General features: G+C 40.1%; 1 protein-coding gene across 1 annotated transcript; it reads right to left on the bottom strand.

Moving 5' to 3' along the window:
* Nucleotides 1-605: 605 nt before the first annotated feature.
* On the bottom strand, nt 606-23789 carry tpo (thyroid peroxidase). Its single transcript, XM_028566266.1, has 12 exons — nt 23656-23789; nt 22845-22911; nt 22556-22716; nt 21660-21789; nt 20460-20589; nt 17849-18340; nt 9789-10047; nt 8200-8370; nt 2754-2991; nt 2397-2605; nt 2107-2280; nt 606-709 (listed from the first exon to the last, which is right to left on the bottom strand). Exons 1-12 carry the CDS (start codon nt 23741-23743, stop codon nt 696-698), a joined length of 2133 nt encoding a protein of 710 aa, XP_028422067.1. The 5' UTR covers nt 23744-23789; the 3' UTR covers nt 606-695.
* Nucleotides 23790-24375: the final 586 nt, after the last annotated feature.

Raw genomic sequence — 24375 nt, 5'->3', positions numbered from 1 at the left:
ATTTGGCCAGATTTCAAAACAAAATAACATTCCTGTTTTATATGGTGTTTATCAGATCATGTTGCTGCTACTTTATTAGCAATAACTTTTCTGAAATAAATGTTGCACTATGTAGCTCATAGTGCAACATTTACTGCGTACGAGAACTATCACAGTGTCATAGTGATTTATTAAAAATGTGCGGCTGTTTAATGTTGTTTTCAGAAGCTGATATTATCATCTTATGAAAAAACAATTTTACGTCATGTTAAGAGCGGTAAAAACTGCACTGAAAAAGTCATTTCAAATAAAGCCTTGTATAAATTGTGCAATGTACTGTAAGAAAAGAATGATGAAAATGGCTTGGATTTAAAGTTAGGTGTGTATATTTTTATTGAGCAAAATTCAACTTATTGCAATTAAAGTTAAAGTCTACCAAATATAAAACAGGTGAAAGAATATTAGCAGTTATTATTAAAAAAACCATCTTAATTAAAATTCAATTCAATTCCATTTTATTTATAGTATCAAATCATAACAAGAGTTATAGTTAAAATAAGGTTTGATTTAAACAAAAATGTCTTATTCCATTTTTTTTTTACTGTTAGTCAACAAAATCATGAAATAAAAAGAGAGCAAGGATAGCAATGTTTTCCTGAGGTTTCTTTTGGTTATATAACTTGAAGCATTTCTTGAGCTGCTGCATTCTCAACAACTTAGTGATGATTCCCTGTAAAAACAAACAACATAATGATAAAGATTTCAGTCAACCATACCATAACATGAACATGTCTCTCCCCTTAGCTTGCATACTTTCATATAACTCACAAAGACTGGCAGGTTATGTTGTAATGTTACTCACTTGAGTAAACTGAAAAATACATGATGTCTCCAAAGAACCATTCGTCCCTGAGTCCTATGCATTAAGAGGTTTGCGGTTGTTGATTTAGTATTGAATTGCAGTGAAACCTGCTATACAATACACAGAAACCTAACTAAGAATTATGAGAGATATTAGAATTTTTCTCACTCACTGTTGCGAAATAAAATATCTTGTAATTAAAAAAAAATTATATTTGGATAATCAGTAATAAGTAATCTGTCAAAATGTTGTTTATTAAAGATCCATTCACTATTGGGAGTTGCTGGGAAAGCCCTCGGATCCAAGTGAACTTTATGCAACAGTTCAACAGGAAATCAACTTGGAGCCATCAATGGGGTTTGTTGTAAAATTATCTACGGGAAGAGACTGGTAGAGTAATCTCAAGTAGAGCGAAAGCATTTTTTTTTTGAGTGCCTGAACAATTTCAGATGTCCAATTCTCAATCAAGGTTTGTGATCATTATTTGTGTGCTTGTTTTTTCTTTTGTCATCATTATCTCATTGAAATATAACAATTTAACATTTATCTCATAGTTTCCCTAGAATTGTTTGGTCAAATCATTATGAAAAATGTCTCTTCAGTGAATGCAGTGCAATTGTCTAGGTTTTTATATTGATTGATGGATGTGATTTTTCCACATTCCCACAAAGACCTGAAAACACTATTGAGAAAAAGTTTTTAAATCAGTCCCTTCTCTGAACTGCGTTACCACTCAATGATCAACCTTTACTAAATTTGAAAAGACATTCTGTTTACTGTGATAAATTGGCTGCTTGAAAAGGTGGCTAAACTGATTCACAATCTCTTGTCTGACGTGAAAAATGGGTGGCATTCAAATGCTGCAGGTGTGATTTAAAAATGCGGTTTAATAATTGCAGAGACTTTGACTCATCGGCAGATGGTTCAAAACTATGGTTCAAAATCATAAAGCAGCTGTATTCCCAATATTTTTCCTATTGGAACATTAACATTTCTCCATCAGTACCAGCAGATGGCAGTAAAGCTCCAGTCAGACAAGAGCACTAAAGTACTACATGTCCAAGGATAAATATGTGCTGGATTATGACTGGGGTTTATAACCAAATGCTTTCAAGGCTGATCTGTATATGTTTCAGCAGCAGTTCATACAATCAGGATACGATAGCTGACAGTGGAATTTCCCATTTTAAGTTAAACTACTTCTCATAGACAGCATTACAAACAAATGGTATGAAACAAATCCATGGCAAAAATAGTTCACGTACCTTCACATTGTGGGGGTGGATCACTCCACCGATATCCCTCACAAACTATTGCAGCAGCACCCTTTAACTTGAAACCATGGTAACAGAAGTACAAAGCGACCAGTTTGGCATATGCAGAGGACAAAATAAAATCCCCATTCTTTATCTTTCTTGGAGTACCACACTGTTCTAAGTCTGGAATTGAGAGATAAAAGTTTTATTTTATGTTAATGTGTAGAAGAATAATAGAATTCAAAGAAATGTTTATGAATATTGCAACGAAGACTAGCCCGAAAGTTTCTTAAGCCCACCTTGACTCTTCTCCTCTCTCCAAGCTTCCAAATGAATTGATGGCATTTGATCACAAGAGATGTAATCGTAGGGGTAATTCCCAAACCTGAAAGAATCAGGAGGAACTTCCCTTATGTCGCTGTTGTCACAGATGATGCGAGACAAAGAACCTTTAATAAGCTCAGCCTTCTGTTGCTGGCTGAATATTCCTTCAGCCTCCCACCAAAACCTGAAAAATACAAACGGTTTATTTCAAATCAAACATTTCAATAAATCTTACACCAAGAAATTAACTTTAAAATATGCCATTGTAGTACAAGTTGAGGTACATAATAATGATAAATAGCATTTTTTAAATCAAGTCAATATTAATGTACCTATCGCCATCACGAAGTGCTTTCATTTGCTTTCCAATCAGGCAAGCAAAGAGGGGACCGGTTCTTGAGCCTGGCAACATGTTCTCAACAAGCCCTCCAAGCCATACATCAATATTGTCAAGATGTTTGTATATTTGTGCTATCTTCTCAGCAACCCTGTTGTCTGTTACAACCTCTTTGAAACCATCCAGTGTCTTGATGCGCTTCAGTCCACAGAATGATCTCCAGTCATTGTATCCTGAAATGTAGTTTTAGCACAATACAATTTAAAAGTAAGCACACTAATTTGCTAATTTACTAAGTTGTGGTTGACAGAGGGTTATGTGCTGGACTAAATCTTGGCTAGCACAGTAACTCATGAAGGACAGTTTAAAATTAAAAATCAATTTTGATGCAGCAGAATCAGATATGTCATCTTTTTTAGTCCACGCTTTCTTCTTCCTTGTCAAAACCTGGCACCTACATTACCCAAAATGTAACTCAACAGCCACACATTTGATCGGAGATTCGGGTGTGTCATGCTAATAGCAGCAAATGAAGCCTTGAGTCGCTAACCTCAAGCAGAGATAAGGAGCGGGCTACAGGGGTTTGGTAAACCCACTTCTTTTTAACTCCACACCCCCAGATTTTTTATTAATTTTCAAACTTGTAGTCTTCAGCCCTAACCTGCTGACTCAAGTGATATCACTAGAGGCAATTTTTCAGACTTCACACAGCTCCCACTGGAGATAAAAAAGGCTTTAAACTATTTATCTTCTACATATAATGTAGTAACGTCACTCCCCAGGACCTGTAAACAGACTTTGATGTGTGAAATTGGTCATTATTACGAATAGAACGCTGACAGGGTAATGCAGGAATCAGCCCAAAAGGGTTAAATTCGCAATAACAACAGAATATCTAGAATATCCCGCTTATTACACACGGCTTATAACACACCTTATTACATGGCTACTCATAAAGAGGTTACCCACTGATGACGCCTGCGTCCCAGTTGGGTGGGTATATATATATATATATATATATATATATATATATATATATATATACACATAAACTGTATATTTAAAAATAGTCCGCCAGAGTCTATGATCACAAGTCAGTCCATGGCAACAGTCCGTTATACTTAGCAACGGTCTGTTATACAGTACAGAAATAGCAAACCGCAGACCAATCACAATCAAGGATTTAAAAAAGCTGTGAAATAAGATAATTTATAGTTTGAGAACAGACGACAGTAAGTCTTAAGTTAATATGTGCATTTCCCAAAATGTGAAACAGTAGTTTTCAAAATCAATGTGAATAGCTTTTCAGTCAGTCAGTAAAATGGATTCTAGGAGTTCTGTAAGTAGGCCTACACTTGTTTGTATGATGTGACGATCAGCTAATAGTCTGTTGAGACAATAGTTGAACTGTTTTTGTGGAATGTATGCCCTCCAATGGGAAAAAAAGTCATTTCAAGCTGTTTGTAACGCAGTTTAGTTTGGTGCCTTGTGACCTTTGAGCTACACACCTGTTTACAGGGAACTGAACAACTTTACAATGCTATATCAAAAACATAGTCATTAAAAACATATTTAAAGGTGCTCTAAGCGATGCTGGATAACGGCACTTCTTGTTGATGTTCAAAGTATTTTCAAAACGAGGCTAGCTTGCCCCTCCCTCCTCCTCATCCTTTTTTTTTTTACCTTTATTTATTCAGGGAAGGTTCACTGAGAGGCAGCCTCTCTTTGGCAGGAACGCCCTGATCACAGTGACACATTTCCACATTCATAGCTGGAAGCTGCCCAGTACAACCACAGTCTGATCTGTTGGCCACTGAGCATCTCCACTCTCCCTCCCTTCCGTGCTCCCGCGCACTAACCCCCCCAACCCCCACCCCCAAATCCTTCTTGTCGGTTATTGGCTGGAACGCTGAAACACTGGAAAATCTTGTAGCCTAAAAAACGTGTGACATCGCTTAGAGCACATTTAAGCGTGTTAACAAAGGAAAGGACAAGGAAACTGGTTTTTATTCTTAGGATTAAACAGGTCTCCGTGAACCATCACCTTATCGTGGTGGAGAGGTTTGTGTGTCTCTGTGAACCTGAGGGCTGTGTTGTCTGGAGCTTTGTGCTCCTGGTAGGGTCTCCCAAGGCAAAGTGGTCTCAGGTGAGGGGCCAGACAAAGAATGGTTCAAAAACCCCAATGAAAAAGCTAAGCAGAGATGGAGTGACCCTGCCCGGAGGAAGCCCGGGGCCCCCGTCTGGAGCCAGGCCCAGACGGTGGGCTCGTCGGCGAGCGCCTGGTGGCCGGGTTTGCCACGGAGCCCGGCCGGGCACAGCCCGAACAAGCTACGTGGCAACTCCCTCTCCATCCCATGGGCCCACCACCTGTGGGAGGAACCGTTGGGGTCGGGTGCGATGCCACATGGGTGGCAGTGAAGGTCAGGGGCCTCGGACGGACCAGACCCGGGCAGCAGACGCTGGCTCTGGGGACGTGGAACGTCACCTCTCTGTGGGGAAGGAGCCGGAACTGGTGCGGGAGGTGGAGCGCCACCGGTTAGATCTGGTGGGGCTTACCTCTCACGCACAGTCTTGGTTCTGGAACCATACTCCTGGATAGGGGTTGGACTCTTTTCTTCTCCGGAGTTGCCCAGGGTGTGAGGCGCCGGGCGGGTGTGGGGATACTCACAAGTCCCCGGCTGGCGCCGCTGTGTTGGAGTTTACCCCAGTGGACGAGAGGGTCGCCTCCCCACGCCTGCGGGTTGTGGGGGAAAACTCTGACTGTTGTTTGTGCATATGCACCAAACAGGAGTTCGGAGTATTCGGCCTTCTTGGAGACCTTGACTGGAGTCCTGCATGGGGCTCCAGTGGGGACTCCATTGTTCTGCTGGGGACTTCAACGCACACGTGGGCAATGATGGAGACACCTGAGAGGCGTGATTGGGAGGAACGGCCTCCCTGATCTAAACCAGAGTGGTTGTTTGTTGTTGGACTTCTGTGCTAGTCATGGATTGTCTATACTTGAACACCATGTTCGAACATAGGGATGCTCATAAGTGTACCTGGTACCAGAGCACCCTAGGCGAAGGTCAATGATCGATTTCATAATCGTTTCATCTGATCTGAGGCCGTATGTTTTGGACACTCGGGTGAAGAGAGGGGCAGAGCTGTCAACCGATCACCATCTGGTGGTGAGTTGGGTCAGAGGGTGGGGAAGACTCTGGACAGACCTGGTAAGCCCAAACGTGTAGTGCGGGTAAATTGGGAACGTCTGGAGGAGGCCCCTGTCCAACAGACTTTCAACTCACACCTCCGGGCGGAGCTTTTCGTGCATCCCTGTGGAGGCTGGGGGCATTGAACCCGAGTGGACAATGTTCAAAGTTTCCATTGCTGAAGCTGCAGCGAGGAGCTGTGGTCTTAGGGTCTTAGGTGCCTCAAGGGGCGGTAACCCACGAACACCGTGGTGGACAACGGTGGTCAGGGAAGCCGTCCGACTGAAGAAGGAGTCTTTCCGGGATATGTTATCCCGGAGGACTCGGAGGCAGTTGCAGGGTACCGAAGGGCCGAAGGGCTGCAGCCTCTGCCGTGAAAGAGGCAAAGCAGCGGGTGTGGGAGAAGTTTGGAGAAGACATGGAGAAGGACTTTCGGTCGGCACCAAAGTGCTTCTGGAAAACTGTTCGCCACCTCAGGAGGGGGCGGGGAACCATCCAAGCTGTGTACAGTAAGGATGGGACACTGTTGACCTCAACTGAGGAGGTAATAGGGCGGTGGAAGGAGCACTTTGCAGAACTCCTGAATCCGACTAATACGCCCTCTATGTTAGAGGCAGAGCTGGAGGATAATGGGGGATTGTCGTCGATTTCCCAGGCGGAAGTCACTGATGTAGTCAAACAACTACACAGTGGCAAAGCCCCGGGGATTGATGAGATCCGTCCAGAAATGCTCAAGGCTCTGGGTGTGGAGGGGCTGTCCTGGTTGACACGCCTTTTCAACATTGCGTGGAAGTCTGGGACGGTGCCAAAGGAGTGGCAGACTGGGGTGGTGGTTCCCCTTTTTAAAAAGGGGGGACCAGAGGGTGTGTGCCAATTATAGGGGTATCACACTTCTCAGCCTCCCTGGTAAAGTCTACTCCAAGGTGCTGGAAAGGAGGGTTCGGCCAATAGTCGAACCTCGGGTTGAGGAGGAACAATGCGGATTCCGTCCTGGTCGTGGAACAACGGACCAGCTCTTCTCTCGCAAGGATCCTGGAGGGAGCCTGGGAGTATGCCCAACCGGTCTACATGTGTTTTGTGGATTTGGAGAAGGCGTATGACCGGGTCCCCGGGAGATACTGTGGGAGGTGCTGCGGGAGTATGGGGTGAGGGGTCTCTTTTCAGGGCCATCCAATCTCTGTACAACCAAAGCGAGAGCTGTGTCGGGTTCTCGGTAGTAAGTCGGACTCTTTTCAGGTGAGGGTTGGCCTCCGCCAGGGCTGCGCTTTGTCACCAATCCTGTTTGTAGTATTTATGGACAGGATATCGAGGTGTAGTCGGGGTGGGGAGGGGTTGCAGTTTGGTGGGCTGGGGATCTCATCGCTGCTCTTTGCAGATGATGTGGTCCTGATGGCATCATCGGCCTGCGACCTTCAGCACTCACTGGATCGGTTCGCAACCGAGTGTGAAGCGGTTGGGATGAGGATCAGCACCTCTAAATCTGAGGCCATGGTTCTCAGCAGGAAACCGATGGAATGCCTTCTCCAGGTAGGGAATGAGTCCTTACCCCAAGTGAAGGAGTTCAAGTATCTTGGGGTTGTGTTCGCGAGTGAGGGGACAATGGGCGGGAGATTGGTCGGAGAATCGGGCGCAGCGGGTGCGGTATTGCATTCAATCTATCGCACCGTTGTGACGAAAAAGAGAGCTTAGCCAGAAGGCAAAGCTCTCGATCTACCGGTCAGTTTTCGTTCCTACCCTCACCTATGGTCATGAAGGCTGGGTCATGACCGAAAGAACGAGATCCAGGGTACAAGCGGCTGAAATGGGTTTCCTCAGGAGGGTGGCTGGCGTCTCCCTTAGAGATAGGGTGAGAAGCTCAGTCATCCGTGAGGAGCTCGGAGTAGAGCCGCTGCTCCTTTGCGCCGAAAGGAGCCTGTTGAGGTGGTTCGGGCATCTGGTAAGGATGCCCCTGGGCGCCCCCTAGGGAGGTGTTCCAGGCACGTCCAGCTGGGAGGAGGCCTCGGGAAGACCCAGGACTAGGTGGAGGGATTATATCTCCAACCTGGCCTGGGAACGCCTCGGGATCCCCCAGTCGGAGCTGGTTAATGTTGCTCGGGAAAGGGAAGTTTGGGGTCCCCTGCTGGAGCTGCTCCCCCCGCGACCCGACACCGGATAAGCGGACGAAGATGGATGGATGGATGGATGGTTGTTGATTGATCACTCTGATTTGACAGGCATGACTGGATAGCACTGACTCAGACCAGCCCTTACCTGGGAGAGCGTGATCACGTCCTCTCTGCAGGTTCAACGAAGCCAGGTCCATGTGCTGTGACACGTTCAAGAGTAACAGCCTCTCTGTTAACTCCTCTGTCATCAGCATGTTTGCGCTGACAGCTGATGCAGCAGTTCCAATTGAGCCTCTCAGAGTTGGTTCAATTCCACCTAGACACAAAAACAGCATTGCTTAATTTTTTTTTTTCATATTCAGTAGAAAATAAATTTCTTTACTCTATAATCCAAATGCACATAACAAGATAAGTTTCCTGTTAACATTTCATTTTTGAAAAATTTGGACATCAAAACTAAGAGATCATGTGAGTTGGTGTCACAAAACTGCAAACAGCATGCTCACTTTTACTTAATCGTAATCATTTATCCTCAACAGACAAGAAAACCATAATATATATTGTTGGCGAGTACAGTTTTTTGCTGTTCAGAAAACAAGCATGTCACTCCTTAGTTTAGATTTGCTTCCCCTGGGCTCACTGGTGTCCAAACAATTTCATTTGAGCAAACATGATGAATGGGTTGTTGGGGATAAATACACTGTTTACCATAACACATAGTTTCATAAAAGGAATAGGCCTGTGCTCGGTGGTAAGAATCCTGAACACATCCCTTGGTTTCATCGCAGCAAGGTAAAAACTTCAGCCACTGAAGGTCAGCAGAAAATCCCTGTGGTGTTAGGTTACTATGTAAGGTAGAGTAATCCATTTAAATGTAAATTTAAAGTTATGAAGAATGAACAACTTTTTATTCACAGAGATCATAAATCATGAAATAGATAGAGAGCAATGGAAGAATCATTTACAGTATGTGCTCGCACTTTTAACCTGTCCTATTCATAATCTCAAGGACAGCTACCTTGTGACATGTGTTATGGAAATAGCACAATTGCATTGCATACACAAACCATTTTCTTAAACTTCCCAGACAATACCAGTGAAGAAAATAAGAATGAAGGACAGATACAAATGCAACATTGTAGTCTAGATTTAAACCAAGACAACAGAAACCTAATTTCTGTGTTTCCTTTGGTCGGACTCAGAGACAAACATATATATATATATATATATATATATATATATATATATATATATATATATATATATATATATATATATATATACACATATGTCACAAAAATGGTCACAATAATGAGAAATGAGGTTAAAAGAAATCAGAACGTTCTTTGCTACAAGTACGCCTTTAACGGTGCGTCTCCTGCATATGACAGATAAAGTACAGTCTTACACATAAGTATGAAAAAAGTAATGTATATTTATTGGAAAAGGTCCCAGGTGTGTTAGATGGATTATTGCACGTTGTGCAATGAGTCTCCTAGGACTAGGAGCACATGTCATAGACTGTACTAGGCATGACACGCAGTATTAGTGTTTTCATACTCTAGATAAAAGGATGTCTATTCAGTGGTCTAACTTACACAAGTTACTAGAATTGCATGCAAGTAATTATTACACTAAGACAGACATTAAACCTAAACAGAGTATTGTTTAGTGTTAAGTACTTGTAGGATATATATTTAATCCCAATAGACAGCTCCATAAGAGTGTACTGACCTTCTTTGACTATTCTCCATGGACTGAACAAAGTGTCGTCCAATCTCAAGTGGGGGAAGTGCTCATGCTTCTGAAAGCTCTCGTTCAGTCTGCTGAGGATCGGAGAGATGGTAGCGTGGCCGAACCTGAATGCAGCGGTGGCAAACACATTGGCGGCTGAGGGGTCTGTAGTTGGATCATATCCACCATAGGGTCCAATGTAATGTTCAAAAGCCTCCTTGCCAATGATTTTTGGAACATAATCCCGCATGGTTATGATCTGGGAGTCAGAAAAGAGAGGGGGTGATCACAAAGAAGCAAAAAGAATGTCTCAAATAGTCATGAAAGAAATTCTTAAATCTAAGGATTATGTTTGTAACAAACATGCTATGAAGTCAAAAGAGATTGAATAAGAACGTGATTCAACAAATCATTAAAACATATGCCACTTGTAAATTATTAACAATATCTTGTGGATGTGTAGGTCTACAGCTAAAAGAATTCCCATAGGTTTTCCATTGAGATGAGTATTTCTGTAATATCCCAAGCTTGGACAAATGATTGCACATTTGTTCTTCACAGTTCACCGCAGAGAATTTCATCCATCCTCATCACTATTTATGAAGACCTCAGTCCACCACCTGAATCTTAATACTAATGCATGCACACACACACACACACACACACACACACACACACACACACACACACACACACACACACACACACACACACACACACACACACACACACACACACACACACACACACACACACACACGAGTGGGATCACATATGGTGATACTAATATTTTATCTGCCTTGTAAAGATTTACTTGTTAAGGCAAGAATCATGGCATACACTGGGTAATTTAACTGCATTAGCTGAATTGACTCACTGAATAGCAAGCGTCTCAGACTGCAGTGTGACAGAAAAGGATTTGAGGTCAGATTTTTTGATTGATACAATTAAAAACAGTCCTAACTGGAAACCTTCAAAGAGAAATTAAAATATAGCATTCTAATATGAGTTTATTATGTATTAGTGACATGCAAGCAGCATTCTGCACAAACTGAAGCCGAGCCACAACATGTCAACTGTGACAAGAAAACACAGCTTAGACAGACTCAGTCCAAAGCCACAGTTGTGGAGATAATCCTGCTCCCATTTGAGGAGCAGTCAGACTGCAGTGTCACTCTTTCTGAGATGAGCAGTCTTTTTATTCCACGATTTAAAGTAAGGGGAACAGTCATGGATGCAGTGGTGGAAAGTAACTCAGTACATTTACTCAAATACTGTACTTACAGTACAATTTTAAGTACTTGTACTTTACTTGAGTATATTTATTTTATGCTGCTTAAGATGGGAATATTGTAGTTTTTCTCCAATACAAAATTTACCTGACAACTAGTTACTTTTCAGATCAGTGTTTTACATTAAAACATTAAACATGTGATACGCTTATAATACTTAAAGGTCCAATATGTAATATTTGTACTGTAATAAATCCAAAAATGACACCAATGCCTCATCAGATATTAAGGAAACATGTTAAACTGAAATACTATCTTTTCTGACAACAATGCTAATGTCAGTATTTTTTCTTTTTGAAATTTACATTCCGTGACGGAATTTATGTTTATGTTTTGGTCTGTGTGTTGTTATCAACGGCCCAGTTTGACAGCCAGGCCGGGTTGCCAGATATAGCTGTAAAAACGTAAACCCAGCGCGCTACAGCTGTAACGGTAGTACAGCCATGAAAGCAGCCAACAAACGAATAGGATCAACGGAGATAGATTCTACATGACATAAAAAAAGAAAACAGCATGTTTCTAACAGTAATTTTAAGCCGAAAAAGTGTGTCTGTCAGTTGGTTACAGAGCTCCGGGTGAGCACGGGCTGTTATGACTGTCAATATAGCCAGCATCTACCGTTAGCTACTCCGCTGTGCTGTGGAGTAATGTCTGGCTATGTGAGAAAAGCATCTAGCGACATTGTTGTGAATGCTGCGGTCTCAGCCTGGCAACCTCCGTGAACTTTGAGTCTGGGAAGGAGGGGGCGGGGGAAACGACTCTCCAGTATTTTGAATTGGTAGTGCAGTAACTATTTTAACCGCTAGCTGCCAGTATTACATACAATATTACATATTGCACCTTTAAGCTCAAACCAGTGGTTTTTGGCTTTGACCCCTTAAAAATGTCTAAAAAAAAGTGTCTAGTTGGGGCCCTTTGTCACATCTAAGATGAGTTGTACGCCTTCAACTCTGCATCCCCCGTATATGGCAGATACAGTCTTATAAATAAGTATAGCTATAGAGAAGTAATAAATAAGTCATGTATTTAATGGAATATACACTATTAGGTTATTGACTGAAAAACTCCAAACAGAACATGTTTGGCACTTAAAACTGTTACTTTTAAAGCTTTTTTACAATAATCCTTCCTCTATGTCCTGACCACTTAAAAAACTAAATGGAACCTATAATGTTGTCCCCTTACACTACAAACTGGATAAGAGACAGCCTTGACTACTGTGGACCAAGATTGAGATGCAGGTCAGCATTAAACCAGATACTGTTAGTTGGTCATTTTTATTTCCCGTTTCCTGTAAATAATAGGCTTTTACTCGGTACTGAAATGGCTTCTGACCTTTCCATTTGTTTTCAGCAAGCCATGTAGAGTACCACATTCCCCCACTGTTTTCAAGAGGTTTCACCTGCCTGCCTGCCTGCCTCCCTCTCTCACTGACTCGAGGATTAGGTCACTTTTTATACATGGCAAATAGATAATGCTTCAAATAATAACAGGAAGCTTCTTGCTGACACTGAAGTGTACCCATGATGATATTTAGGTGGTCATTTATGTATAAAGAACAAAACAAGCATTCATGGATTAAAATGTTCCCTTAGAGACCTATTTAAGTGTTAAGTGCATCAAAACATAGCTACTGTGTCTTTTTTAATTATGCAATAGCCAATCATAAAAGCAAGAATTGTGCCACAAGATGGTGTAACACGTTGGGTTTGGGTTACTGTTTGACTATTATTATGTGGATGAATGAGATTAGATTGTATTTTTTTTTTGTTTTTAGTTTTACATTACAAGCAAAAGGGAATGAAAGATCCAACAGTACTCAGTGTATTGTATTATATTCAACTAATAGATTCTTCAGAGAACAGAAGTTTGGTGTCTGATATACTGACGTACACAGTAGAAAATTCCTTAAACAGGTACGCATCCACTGGCATCCACCTCATAACACCAGCATGAAAACACTTTTAACAGTGCAACTTTTTAATTTCCTGCCTAATCACACATTACCCTTGGCCGGGAAGTGGGTTTTCTGTTAAGTAATTACTGCCATAGCACATATTTTAATGCATTAAAGCAGTTCTTTTACAGTGACTTGTCAAACAGCATTCAACATTACATTCGCCCCATGTGAGCTTGTTTGCTGGGAACAGCTGCCTCAGGATTTAAACAGGGGGGTGGGGGGTGGGGGGTGGGAGGGGTGCTTTGTGAGAGCTGTTGGGATTCAACCATATGGGCCGACAAACCACAACAATGAGCTGGAAGCTGCTCAGAGCTGTGAAGGGCTGCAGAGTTCGATCTTTTTTTCTAAGTGGAATTGGATAACTAGCAAACTTTTCTCATTACAGGCAGACATTTCAACATTAATTATAAAATATTATACAGAAACCCAACTAGGCTACATTAGGCATTCATTTATTTCTTAATTATCTAATATATTGTTATGTTTATGAATTAACAGTAATGGGAGGTTTGTTGTTGGTGTAACATGAGATGGCTTTCTGATTGGAACCCAACATTGTTGGTAGTTCGAGTCATGTTATTATCATGAATGGTGGTTTAGCTCAGTGGGTGACCCCCACAATGCCAAGTTAAGGAAGGTAATTGCATTGTTTAATTAGTTGAGCTGCCAAAGAGATCCTGTTCTACTAATAATTGAACTCAGCTGGTTTATTGTTGAGTAAGAATGAAATGTTGCATACTTTGGGCACAGTTTTGGCCCATAAATATGCCTGGTGTGCCTGTATTTTAATCATAAAATACCATGTAATCACATTACCATAACTTAGTGGTTAAAAAAAAAAGATAAGAAGAAGATCCTGTTGCTTCTCTAAATTGGCTTGAAGTTCTGAGCATCTAATCAACAAATGAATAAGGCTAAAGGCAAGACTGTTTGTGTTATGCTCCTTTTATCATCGCACATTGGAATTCACTTTATCAGAACAATCACTTTTACATATAAAATGAATGTATCAAATTCCACACAAGCTGTTTTCTCTCAACATCTCAATTAACAGTAGTCTGCCATGGTGTTTTTATCATTATTTGTCTAACTGGAGTTTTTCTGTAAGTCTTTTTTATGGCCTTTCCTGTGTTACAGTAATTTGCGTCCCAGAACAATGAAATTTGCATAAAAATGAAATGCACAGCCACAAGGGGCACTGTCTGTAGCTTACCCTGACCTCACTGAGTGGAGGGGGAAGACAAAGAGATAATACTGTAACAAAATGGAAGATTGACCATAAAAAAACAGGGGAGCTTTAGTGCTTCTTTAAGTGTTCATCTCAGCTTTGACTTTTTCTATGAAAAAAAAAATCGATAACGTTACAGTCTGCTGGTTTGCAGGCTGGTCAGACCAGATAGTGCCTCACATTTTACTCCACTTCCAATACAGGGATTTTCCAAGCTGGTCATGGTTATAGCTACAGTATGTAAATCCTCTACCTGCCTTTAACACTTCATCCTCACAAATTATTTAAAGAACCCCTCCACCTTAGACCCATCTCTTTTTAATTCTCTAAATCTCTTTCATTCGGCATTGTCCCTGAGTCACCTGAAAAAAAGCAGTTGTTAATCCACTGCTGTGGTCAAATGTCAGCCTCCAAAGTCTGACAGATTGCAGACTTATTTTCCCTCTGCTCAGAAATGCTATAGAAACTTTGGAGCCGTGTACCAGGGTCCCCTTGTCCCCTCCACTAAGCAATGAATCATTTTCATTAAAACTTTCCATTAAATTATTATCAGTACCCAACATTTATTTCACCTTTAATAATGCCCCCAACCTACAGCTAATAGAACTTCTATCAACAGTCAGTCCAATCAGTCATCGCTGCACAACCTGCCTCCCATGCATCACTACTAAGAGGCTGACAACTACAAAAAGGTAGCAATAAAACCTACCTTTCTACATCAAGAAATAAACACAGAGACAATAGTAAGTTAACAGAGAAATCCTTTGTGTTAACTGGTATGACACTTGAGTGTTTTCTTTGCACAGAGACTGTTTATATGATGGATGAGGACTTGGCTCTGATGGCTGCCCTGCTACGAAGAGCCTCATGTTATCTGAACAAAAACGCGTCTGGGGTTTGTACTGAGCAAAGCAGAGCCACATTAGCTGCACTCTAGTTCAAATGGATATATAACTAAGAAGAAGAAGAAGATGTTTCTGATTTACAAAAGAAAAGAAGAAAAATATACAGAGAAAGGGAGAAAAAAAAGCCAAGGATAACTAACACAATATCTACACAGGAATAAAAGAAGTGAGCAATCCCTGATGTTTTACTATCCCTACCCAAGTATTTTTGTTGCCTACACTTAACTAGTTCTGTTTCACAACGTTTCCTACGTGCATAAACTGTGCGTGTTATGTTAAATAGAAAGGTCACATGATTACGGTCACATGATTTGACCGCCACCATGTGGCCGTAAATAGACCGGTCGTATGTGTTGTTTTGGGAGTCTTTGGAACTTTTGAACTTAACTGTAACGGCCACTGAAAGGACCGGTCACCTCACAGTGCTCTGTAGGGGTGCACGATTCAGAAAATGTCACGATTCAATATTGATTTTCAGGCTCAAGATTCGATTCAAAACCAATTTTCGATTAAAAAAACAATTCACAGTATGTAAATGTAGTTACTTTTCCAATGTGATTGAAGTAGACATATAATAAAAAAACTAATTGATTTTTTGAATTCTATGAATCGATTTTGAATCGGTAGAGCTTGAACAGCGATTCAAATGTGAATTGATTTTTTTGCACACCCCTAGTGCTCCGTACCCGGCCCAAAGTCACCTTTTGTCAGCTAAACTCACTGCAACAGCCTCTGAAACAACTGACACCTCACGGTGACGGTACCTGGCTCACAGTTACATTTGAACATTTGTCAAGTGACCAGCCAGCGCTTGCCTATTTCATCAGATATCATATGAATTGTTGTGCATTACTTTTCGTATTCATGTCATCGGATCTTCCTCAAAAGATGTCAAGTTTTCATTGAGTAATAGATGGTTACATTTACATTTCTCCAGAACATTTGAAGTACTTATATTGGCTCAAAAGCTGTGGTTCAAATTGACCATTCTGAAGAAACTGAACAGAAAGTAACTGAAATAAAGATGCTGTTCTGAATGTTTTTCTTTTGAATTTTTGTACAGTTTTATTAATGAACATGTACAAAAAGAGGTAATTAAAAATATGTGGTCCCTCAAGTGATACTGAAGATGTAATGTGTGAAGTACCTGACCCCAATTCAAAACTAGGTGAATAGCCGGCTTTATGAATTCAACACGTCGGCACATTGATTTAGTAAAGTTTTACTGTAATTCATTGCTGTGCAATTTAAAATCAACAATAAATGCAAGAGCTCTTTTTGCAAAAGCTCCAATCAAGGCTTATTTTTCTCTGCACTTAGAACACTGTAATGACCCTAAGTCAGTATTCACCTCATAAGAGAAAGAACCTCTTGATGTCCTCACTACATCTTACATCTTATCAGTCTGCCCTTCTTTAATAACATGTAATTGCCACATGTGCGCACTCCTGACATCTCCTCAATATAAAATCACCATGCTCATAAATGCTAGATTAGTATGTTTCCCCTCAGGCATCATTTGTGTTTCTCCAAAGAAACATTGGCCTTTATTTTCATCATGCGTCTCCTGCCTTTTCCAACAGTATCTACTGTACAGGGAGAGCAACAGCAATGGTCCAGCAGTAAGGAATGTCCAGATTGTAGGGTACAAAATGGCCATAAACTACATTATAGACTTTATATATTTAGTAGTAAATAGCAGGTCTGTACAGTTGTGTAAAACCAGTCCATGGTTAACCTCACTGCAGCACAGTGACTACAGACTTTAGAAGAAACACGGAGTGATGACTGCAATGTCACTAAAGGGGTTTTCTTCCACCAACCACTGCCGTCAGAAGTCAGTGATGTCAGTGGTTGCAGCAGGAAGCTAGCACAGCTGGTTGCCGCAAGACTGTGAACTATACGTGGCTGGGTTGGCTTGGTGGGTAGAGCAGGCGCACACGTACTAAGAGGTTATGCCTCGACGCAGAGGTCCAGGGTTCGAATCTGACCTGTAACAATTTCCTGCATGTCTTCCCCTTATCTCTCCCCTTTCTCAAAAAAAAATTAAAAGGTGGAAAAGCCCCCCAAAAAAACTTTACTTACCTAAAAATGTGACTACATGGGAAGAAAGATGGAAAACAAACATTTTTTTTCTTCTGTGACAATCTCAGGTAACGAGTTCACTGTTTCAAAGCACTGAAATAGGGTATATAGGCTGTTTTTTGAAAACTGAAGGCTGAGTAAAAGACACTTCTTTTAAAGAAATTTTTGCACTTAAAAAGGTGTTATACTCGAAATAATGTCGCGCCCCTCTGCGTCAGATACTGCCGCAGAAGGCACACGCATGCACGCGCGGCAGGAGGACCAACTATCAACACAAAGAAGCTCAGATAACAACACATACAGAGGGAGTGTGACTTTATTCTCTGCTGAGGACGTCATTACTCCACTATATCTTTACATAGCAAATATGTGTTTATGTCCTGAATTTCGAGTGCAGTCCCTTTAATGTAATGTCTAATTTTCTTTTAAATGTGTTAACTTGTGTCACATTTTTGACATTTTATAAACAAAATCAAGCAGAGGAATAGATAATGAAAAAAATGTATACTGGTAGTTGTTGCCCTAATTGTGTCAGCATGTCAGCCCAGTGCAGTTTCATACTGAAACAATTTGAGTAAATTGTTACATACCTGATGCAGAGCTCCAATAATTTTGCGAGTTTCTTGGTAAATAGTCTCTGAGTTCCAGTGACCATTAATGTGTTTCAGCGCCTCTGCAATGCGATTGTGTTCCCTAAGCCACAATGTATGCAGAACGATCAGGGGAAGATCCTCATTACAGCGAGTGTCTCCAGCATTGAAACAATCCACTCTCTCCCCGTGCGGGTTCTGATTGCAGGCTGATGGCAAAGAGGCTACGAATGGAAGGTAGGGTCTTCCTTTGGGATCTCTGAATTGATCGTTGACAGCAAGTTTCCCATTGAGGCCAGAGAGGTCACGGAGGAAGCCAGCCCGCCTTGGAGTTTCGCCATACACAAGTGAAGCATCGATGAATGATGTGATGGCATTTATCTGTTGTTGCTGCAGAGCTTGACTTATATTTGATCCAAAATTGACTATGCAGGCTGGTCTGGAGCGATGAAAAGGCATGCAGCCTTGTGCACCAGTGATAGCATCACCTGTCTGTGGAGAACACAAAATTATTTATCACAAGGTGCTTCAAAATCCTTTTTAACTTCTGATCTATCAAATCAAATGTATTGTTTTTGTGATTTAAAATTTTTAAAAGAACACTTTGGGAAATATGCTTATTTGCTGAGTTAGACTCCATTTTCATGTTTGTCGCTTTAATATGAGACTGGAGCCAGCAGCCAGTTAGCTTAACGTAGGGTGACCATATTTTGATTTCCAAAAAAAAGCAGCTAGCCTGGCTCTGTCCAAAGTAGGGCTTGGCAATATATCGATATTATATCTATATCGATATATGAGGCTGGATATCGTCTTAAATTTTGGATATCGTAATATCCTGATATGACACAAGTGTTGTCTTTTCCTGGTTTTAAAGGCTGCATTACAGTAGAGTGATTTTCTGAACACACCAGACTGTTCTAGCTGTTCCATTATTTGCCTTTACCCACATAGTTATTATACCAACATAACTGATGATTATTCATCAAAAATCTCATTGTATGTATATTTTGTGAAAGCCCCAATTGTCAACACTACAATATCGCCATAATATCGATATTGAGGTAATCCCACTTTAAATTCATTCAGTACTTTTTGCACATTGTCTGTTTTGCCTGTTGTTTGTTGGTGTGTTTTTGTTGAGGAAAAACTGCTGCTGTAACAAGTGAATTTCCCCATTGTGGGTTGAATAAAGTCGATTCACCTATCAACACCTTTAAAGCTCACTAATTAACACTTTATATCTTGTTTGTTTAATCCGTACAGAAAATGATTGTGTAAAATTGGTTTTATGTGGTTTATCGGGGTTATGTGCCACGTTGTTCCGCCTAGTCCAACCTACTGTGCTGTGATATTCTTGGTCAAGAGCAGAGCAGTTTATATTCAACAGACACATTTGAGAGTGGTATTGAACTTCTCATCTAACTTTTGACAAAAAAGCAAATAAGTCTGTGGAACTAATTCTTTAAATATAGGATTGTTACCAGAGAGCAAGCACAGTACATGTACTGTACCTGCAGGAAAGCAAAATGTCCATACAATGTTAAGCTTTTAGTTTACCTCAATGGGAAAGCATGGATGCACATTTTGACATGTGTTAAAACAGTCCACCCCAGCACTGCCTTTGCTTTGAAGGGTAAAGGTTATGTCATGGTCAATGTACTGGCCCCAATCCACCAGCATGTGAGAATAGATGTCATCTGGCCGTTTAACGGAGCTCCTCAATATTTTCTTGCTGACTTCCCACGGCTGTTAACACAGTAGGAATTGTTATTTGGGATGACAGTGAGAACTACTTTTTACAGTGTGCAATTGCATTTCCCCCCAACCATCTCTGCAGTGACTTGCCATTTATCAGTCAGTGTTTTTCTTATCTCATCATTAACGGAAATGAACATATTTTCTTGGGAAGGCCTATTTTGTCCCAGTCAGGGGTTATGATGGATGATAGCTTTCTTGTTTGTGTGACCTAGTTCATTCAATTCATTAGGTTAGGTTATAAATAGAAAAATGTCCTAAACTCAATAAAGGAGCTCCGACATATTGTGGAAAACCTAATTTCTCCAACATTAAGGACTTTGGCAACTGATTAAAAATGAGTTATATGCAATACATAAAGATCCAAGATATTATTTAGTTGACCTGTTATTATAAGAAATGGATAGTTAGGGTCAAATCATATTATCAAATATTATTAATTATCTCCTATACAGTACATGGAGGTACAGTAAACTGCATGTTGGATACAACTGATGCATATTTGATGAGTTCCTCCATTACAAGACCTCACTCTGTGTAATGAGTGCATGAATAAACATTGAAATCCAATGCAAATATCAGTTCACAAAATAATGTGTATCACCAACTTCTTTCAGGCTATAACAAATAATGTATTTTAAAGCACAGGGCACAACATGCAAATGCAACTGTAATCTATGTCATCTCACACACACTGCTGCTGTTCCTAAATTGCTGTGGACTTTATCTGCTGTAAAGCAGGTTAGAAAAATAAATGGAAAGCTACATTAACTTGGGTTTGCAGGGTGAGCTCGCTTCATTTCTAATTTCTTCAGCAAGACTTTTGTGTCCATTGGACCAGCATTTTGTAGATTACCGAAGGAAGTTGGAATCCATTATGGAGCCGTTCTCGGTTCCAACCCTTGGGTTCTCTCCCTCCGTCTTCGTATTCAGCTGGAAGCCACCTGACCAAGGGAGTGTTGGCTGCTCCCCAGAGAGGATTTTGCCTGACAAAAAGAATCATGAAGCGTGTCCAAAAATACTGCAATACAAAACAGAGTGTGCCTTCACTGAAAGCAACATCATCTGTTTTCCTCCAGAAGGTCATCATGAGTTTAGAATACTACATTTTTACCAATATGCAATCGTGATTCAGGGTGTAATCCGTTCATTAATGTGTTTATTGGCTGTAAGAACAGGTTTCATGTTCTGTGTCCTATGTGTTGTGTTAGGTTTCAGAAGCAAAAGCATGTTGGTCGATTTTGAAGATTTAGGGAAATAATTGGGTTTGGGTTCAATTTTAATAAACATGCATTATGTGCTTCAAGTCACTGGAGTTTTCTGTATTGAGCTACAAAAAATAACTTTCCCCAATCTTAACCTGTTAGCTTATATTGGAAAACAAATGAGATACATTGTCAGTGGAAATTGTACTAAGTTCACAATAACATTTTACAACTTGCCAGATACATTTATTAACATTTTCCAATTATGTTGATCAAGAATGTAATCCAGACTGAATTGTAACGTAATTTCAAGGAGACAGGATTGGGTAGAAGCAGAATATACAGTAGCCTATAGGATCTACGGAAGTTCATAACTGTCTATTTATACATGAAATCAGCCATTAACATTTTTGTATTTACCATTTGTATGCAAATTATGTATGACACAATCTCAATTTAATTTAAAAAGAAGGGGTTTACATTCATTTTGATGCTGTTTTGATGTGTTGAAGTGAAAATGCTCAAATCAGTATTAAAAAGAAAACTCCACTGACATTTGTTTTATGTACCACAAGTATTTCCTTGCTTCAATAAAAATTTAAGTGAATGTGAATTGGACTTTGCATTTTCAATTTGGCATAAAATGTTCCACATAGCTTGAAGGTGGAGGCGTGGTGTGGGATGGGGTTACCAAAATGGTGAGAAATGGCTTTTACCTCCTCTCACTTTTCAGAACTTCCTTCAGTAGTGGTTACCAGATGGTTATTTATTCACTTTACATCGGTTACTAAAAAAAATTTATTAAAGTAACAATATAGTCATTGTTATTTGACTTTAAGGTAGGAATTTACCTGTTGTTGCAGAGGCCAGATATAGCGCGGTACTTGTTGAGATGACTTTGCAGACAGATGGCTGGATGTGTTGGAGGAGGACACTGAGAAAGCTCTGCAATCAGCTCCACGTCCTCCCAGGAAAGCAACTCTAGCATTGTGACATAAAGTTAACACAAGAAAAATGTGATGGAATTTAATCTTGACAATCTTTTGAACATAAACATGAAAGGACACACAGTGTAATTGAAAATGACCCTCTTTTGACTTTTTAAATTTCCTTCATTAGGACTTTGGTGATCAATAACTTAAACCCTCTATTGCCTTGCCGTCGACCATGTTTTCCTCTTCTGTTTTGCCTGTTCAAAGCATAAAGTATACATTATTATGTGTTACACCTTCTTAGCCACCTTTATTCTTACCTATTACCACTAGTGAAAGAAATCATGGTCAATAAACCTTATTTATATGAAATCATACAAAATATTTGAAATTATGAAGTATTTGGACTAATAGTTAACATCAGAGGAAGATTTGTTGATGGATAATCAAAGACTGGTATAAATCAAAGTTTAGTCAGGATACTTTTTTTTAAACCATTTAATTCTTTTTAATGGCAGCACATAATCACACCTGTTGGCGCCTTGGTTTGCCTGTTTGTAAGGCATACTTATAAAGTACCAACCAATTCTGTGTTAAACTTAGGCTTCTAGCCAACTTCATTGTCATTTTTGGGCAATTTGGTTAAATGAAACCCAAATTTCTGATAGAGACATTTTGAAAATGGCTCAAATTTGGACCAATTAGACATTTTGGTTATGTTAAAGTTGTTTTGACTCTATGGTGTCCTCTACCTACCTCTAAAGGTTTCTTTCAAAGTGAGATCCTGATATTTGAGAAAAAGAAAGCAATTCTACCTGTTGCCGTGACATCCCTTTTATATTTCTGTCTCACTCTGTTCTTCAGGACTTGCAGAGTTGTTTGAAAAACCTCTGCAGCTCGGGAAATCTCCAGTGTCTCAGGGTCAGGTTGTCGAAGGAAAGTAAACACATGCGTGGAAGACAAGGGTGACCTTTGTCTGGGCACAGAAATTGACAGATAAAAGGAAAAAACCTTAAAAGTGATTCGGTCCTTTCTTGGACAGGTTTTGTTTCAGTTATTAAACCAAAGATAGACAATCTGATAACACATTTGATAGTTTATTACCGTTTTCTAGTGTGGAGTGAGGCTGCGTCTTGATATGAGGAGATAAGCAGTTCTCTGACAGAGCGGGCTGGAAGATATACAGTATCAACAGAACAGTATCAAAATCTGTGACTACAGTATCATCTACCGTATATAAAGTACAATACGTGTACTTTACTTGAGGATTTGATAGGAATTCACAACTGCTTCTATTCTACATTTGGAGAAACATATTGTATTTTATTTTTACTATCAGATGATGATTCAAAACATTTTTTTAAAACACTGGATAAGTCTATAAAATACAATGCATTGTTATATATTAAACCAGATGTGGAAACCTTTTTACATGCTGTTTTCTTGGTTTCCACTGGAAATATGTAAACAAACTGGCATTTAAAAAGCATAAATTCTGAAAATGAATGAATATTTGGTAGTGATGATCAGGACTGATGTGGGTCATAACCTTTATTTTACTCAGTAAAAGTGGAAAATAGTATAAATGTATGGTACGTATTTTTATGGCAGTTTTAGAAAGGGGACAATTTTGTCCTCTAAGGTAACAAGTGGGAGGTTTTTTTATTACAAAATTAAAATGCAGAAAAATCTGAGTTGTTGCTAATCATTGACATATCCCAGACTAGGAAAAATATGAATAATACAAATCCCTCTAGCACTTAGTATACAGAAAAAAATTACATTTTTTGTGATGCAGGTGAGTAATTTATTACAATCAATTCTTCCAATCCTTAAATTTCCAATATTATCAAAGATGATCAAACATTTTAGATGAAAATAAATTCAAGCAAAAAAAAAAAAAAGTTTTACTTACAGTTTATATGAATGGCTTCATCAGTTGAAAACCTTGGGAGAGTACTGCTGAGCAACGTAACAAGGGACATTAAATTGAAATAAGCCATTTTTTGTGGGCAGTTTACTATAGAAGAGTCGACTTTCACATGAGCTACAAAGACTTATCTAAGTGCTGTGTGCACTGTCAAACCTGGCTTTATATACAGATAAAGCAGGGAGTACGTTGCGGAGGTTAGGTTAACCAGCCCACATTAGAGTAACTCAGAGATTAAGGGTTTCTCTTGTCCTTGGTTGACTGCTTTGAAGAATAACAGTTTTTTTTCTGTCCATTATCTCAGCCACTTGGATATTTGGCAGGTCCTTTTAGGACTTCTCACTACCCTTCTGTCAAACTTTACTTCAAGGATATAAAACAAAAGAGCAGCAGCATTCATTGCAGTCTTTTAATGGGTTTGTGCTCCAGCTTCCTTCGCTGTGCCTTCATCCTCCCAAGCCTATTTTCAAAGTTTTAGATACAGACTGTAGGGAGTACTAATAATGAGAAAGGCCATGGCAGCGGTCCTGAAGTTGCCCTGGAAACTTCCTCTCATCAAAAATACTTCAGTTAGCATCCAGGGTCCGATGCCGCCAGCGGAGTCAACTGTGAGAGTCACGGCCCATTGATAGTTGAGCAGTGTACTTGAAATTCATGCTTGACATGGTGCTGATGCATCATGCTGTGTGTGTGTGTGTGTGTGTC

Source organism: Perca flavescens, chromosome 20 (assembly GCF_004354835.1).
Source record: "Perca flavescens isolate YP-PL-M2 chromosome 20, PFLA_1.0, whole genome shotgun sequence".
Taxonomy (NCBI): domain Eukaryota; kingdom Metazoa; phylum Chordata; class Actinopteri; order Perciformes; family Percidae; genus Perca; species Perca flavescens.
This window is presented reverse-complemented; position numbering and strand designations above follow the sequence as displayed.

Coding starts and splice junctions, on each gene's coding strand:
- tpo (XM_028566266.1), bottom strand. CDS start 23,743: ATGGCTTATTTCAATTTAATGTCCCTTGTTACGTTGCTCAGCAGTACT. Junction 10,048..17,848: donor TTATTGGAGCTCTGCATCAG/GTATGTAACAAT, acceptor TCTGACTCCCAG/ATCATAACCATGCGGGATTA. Junction 2,992..8,199: donor ACGTGATCACGCTCTCCCAG/GTAAGGGCTGGT, acceptor ACTACATTTCAG/GATACAATGACTGGAGATCA.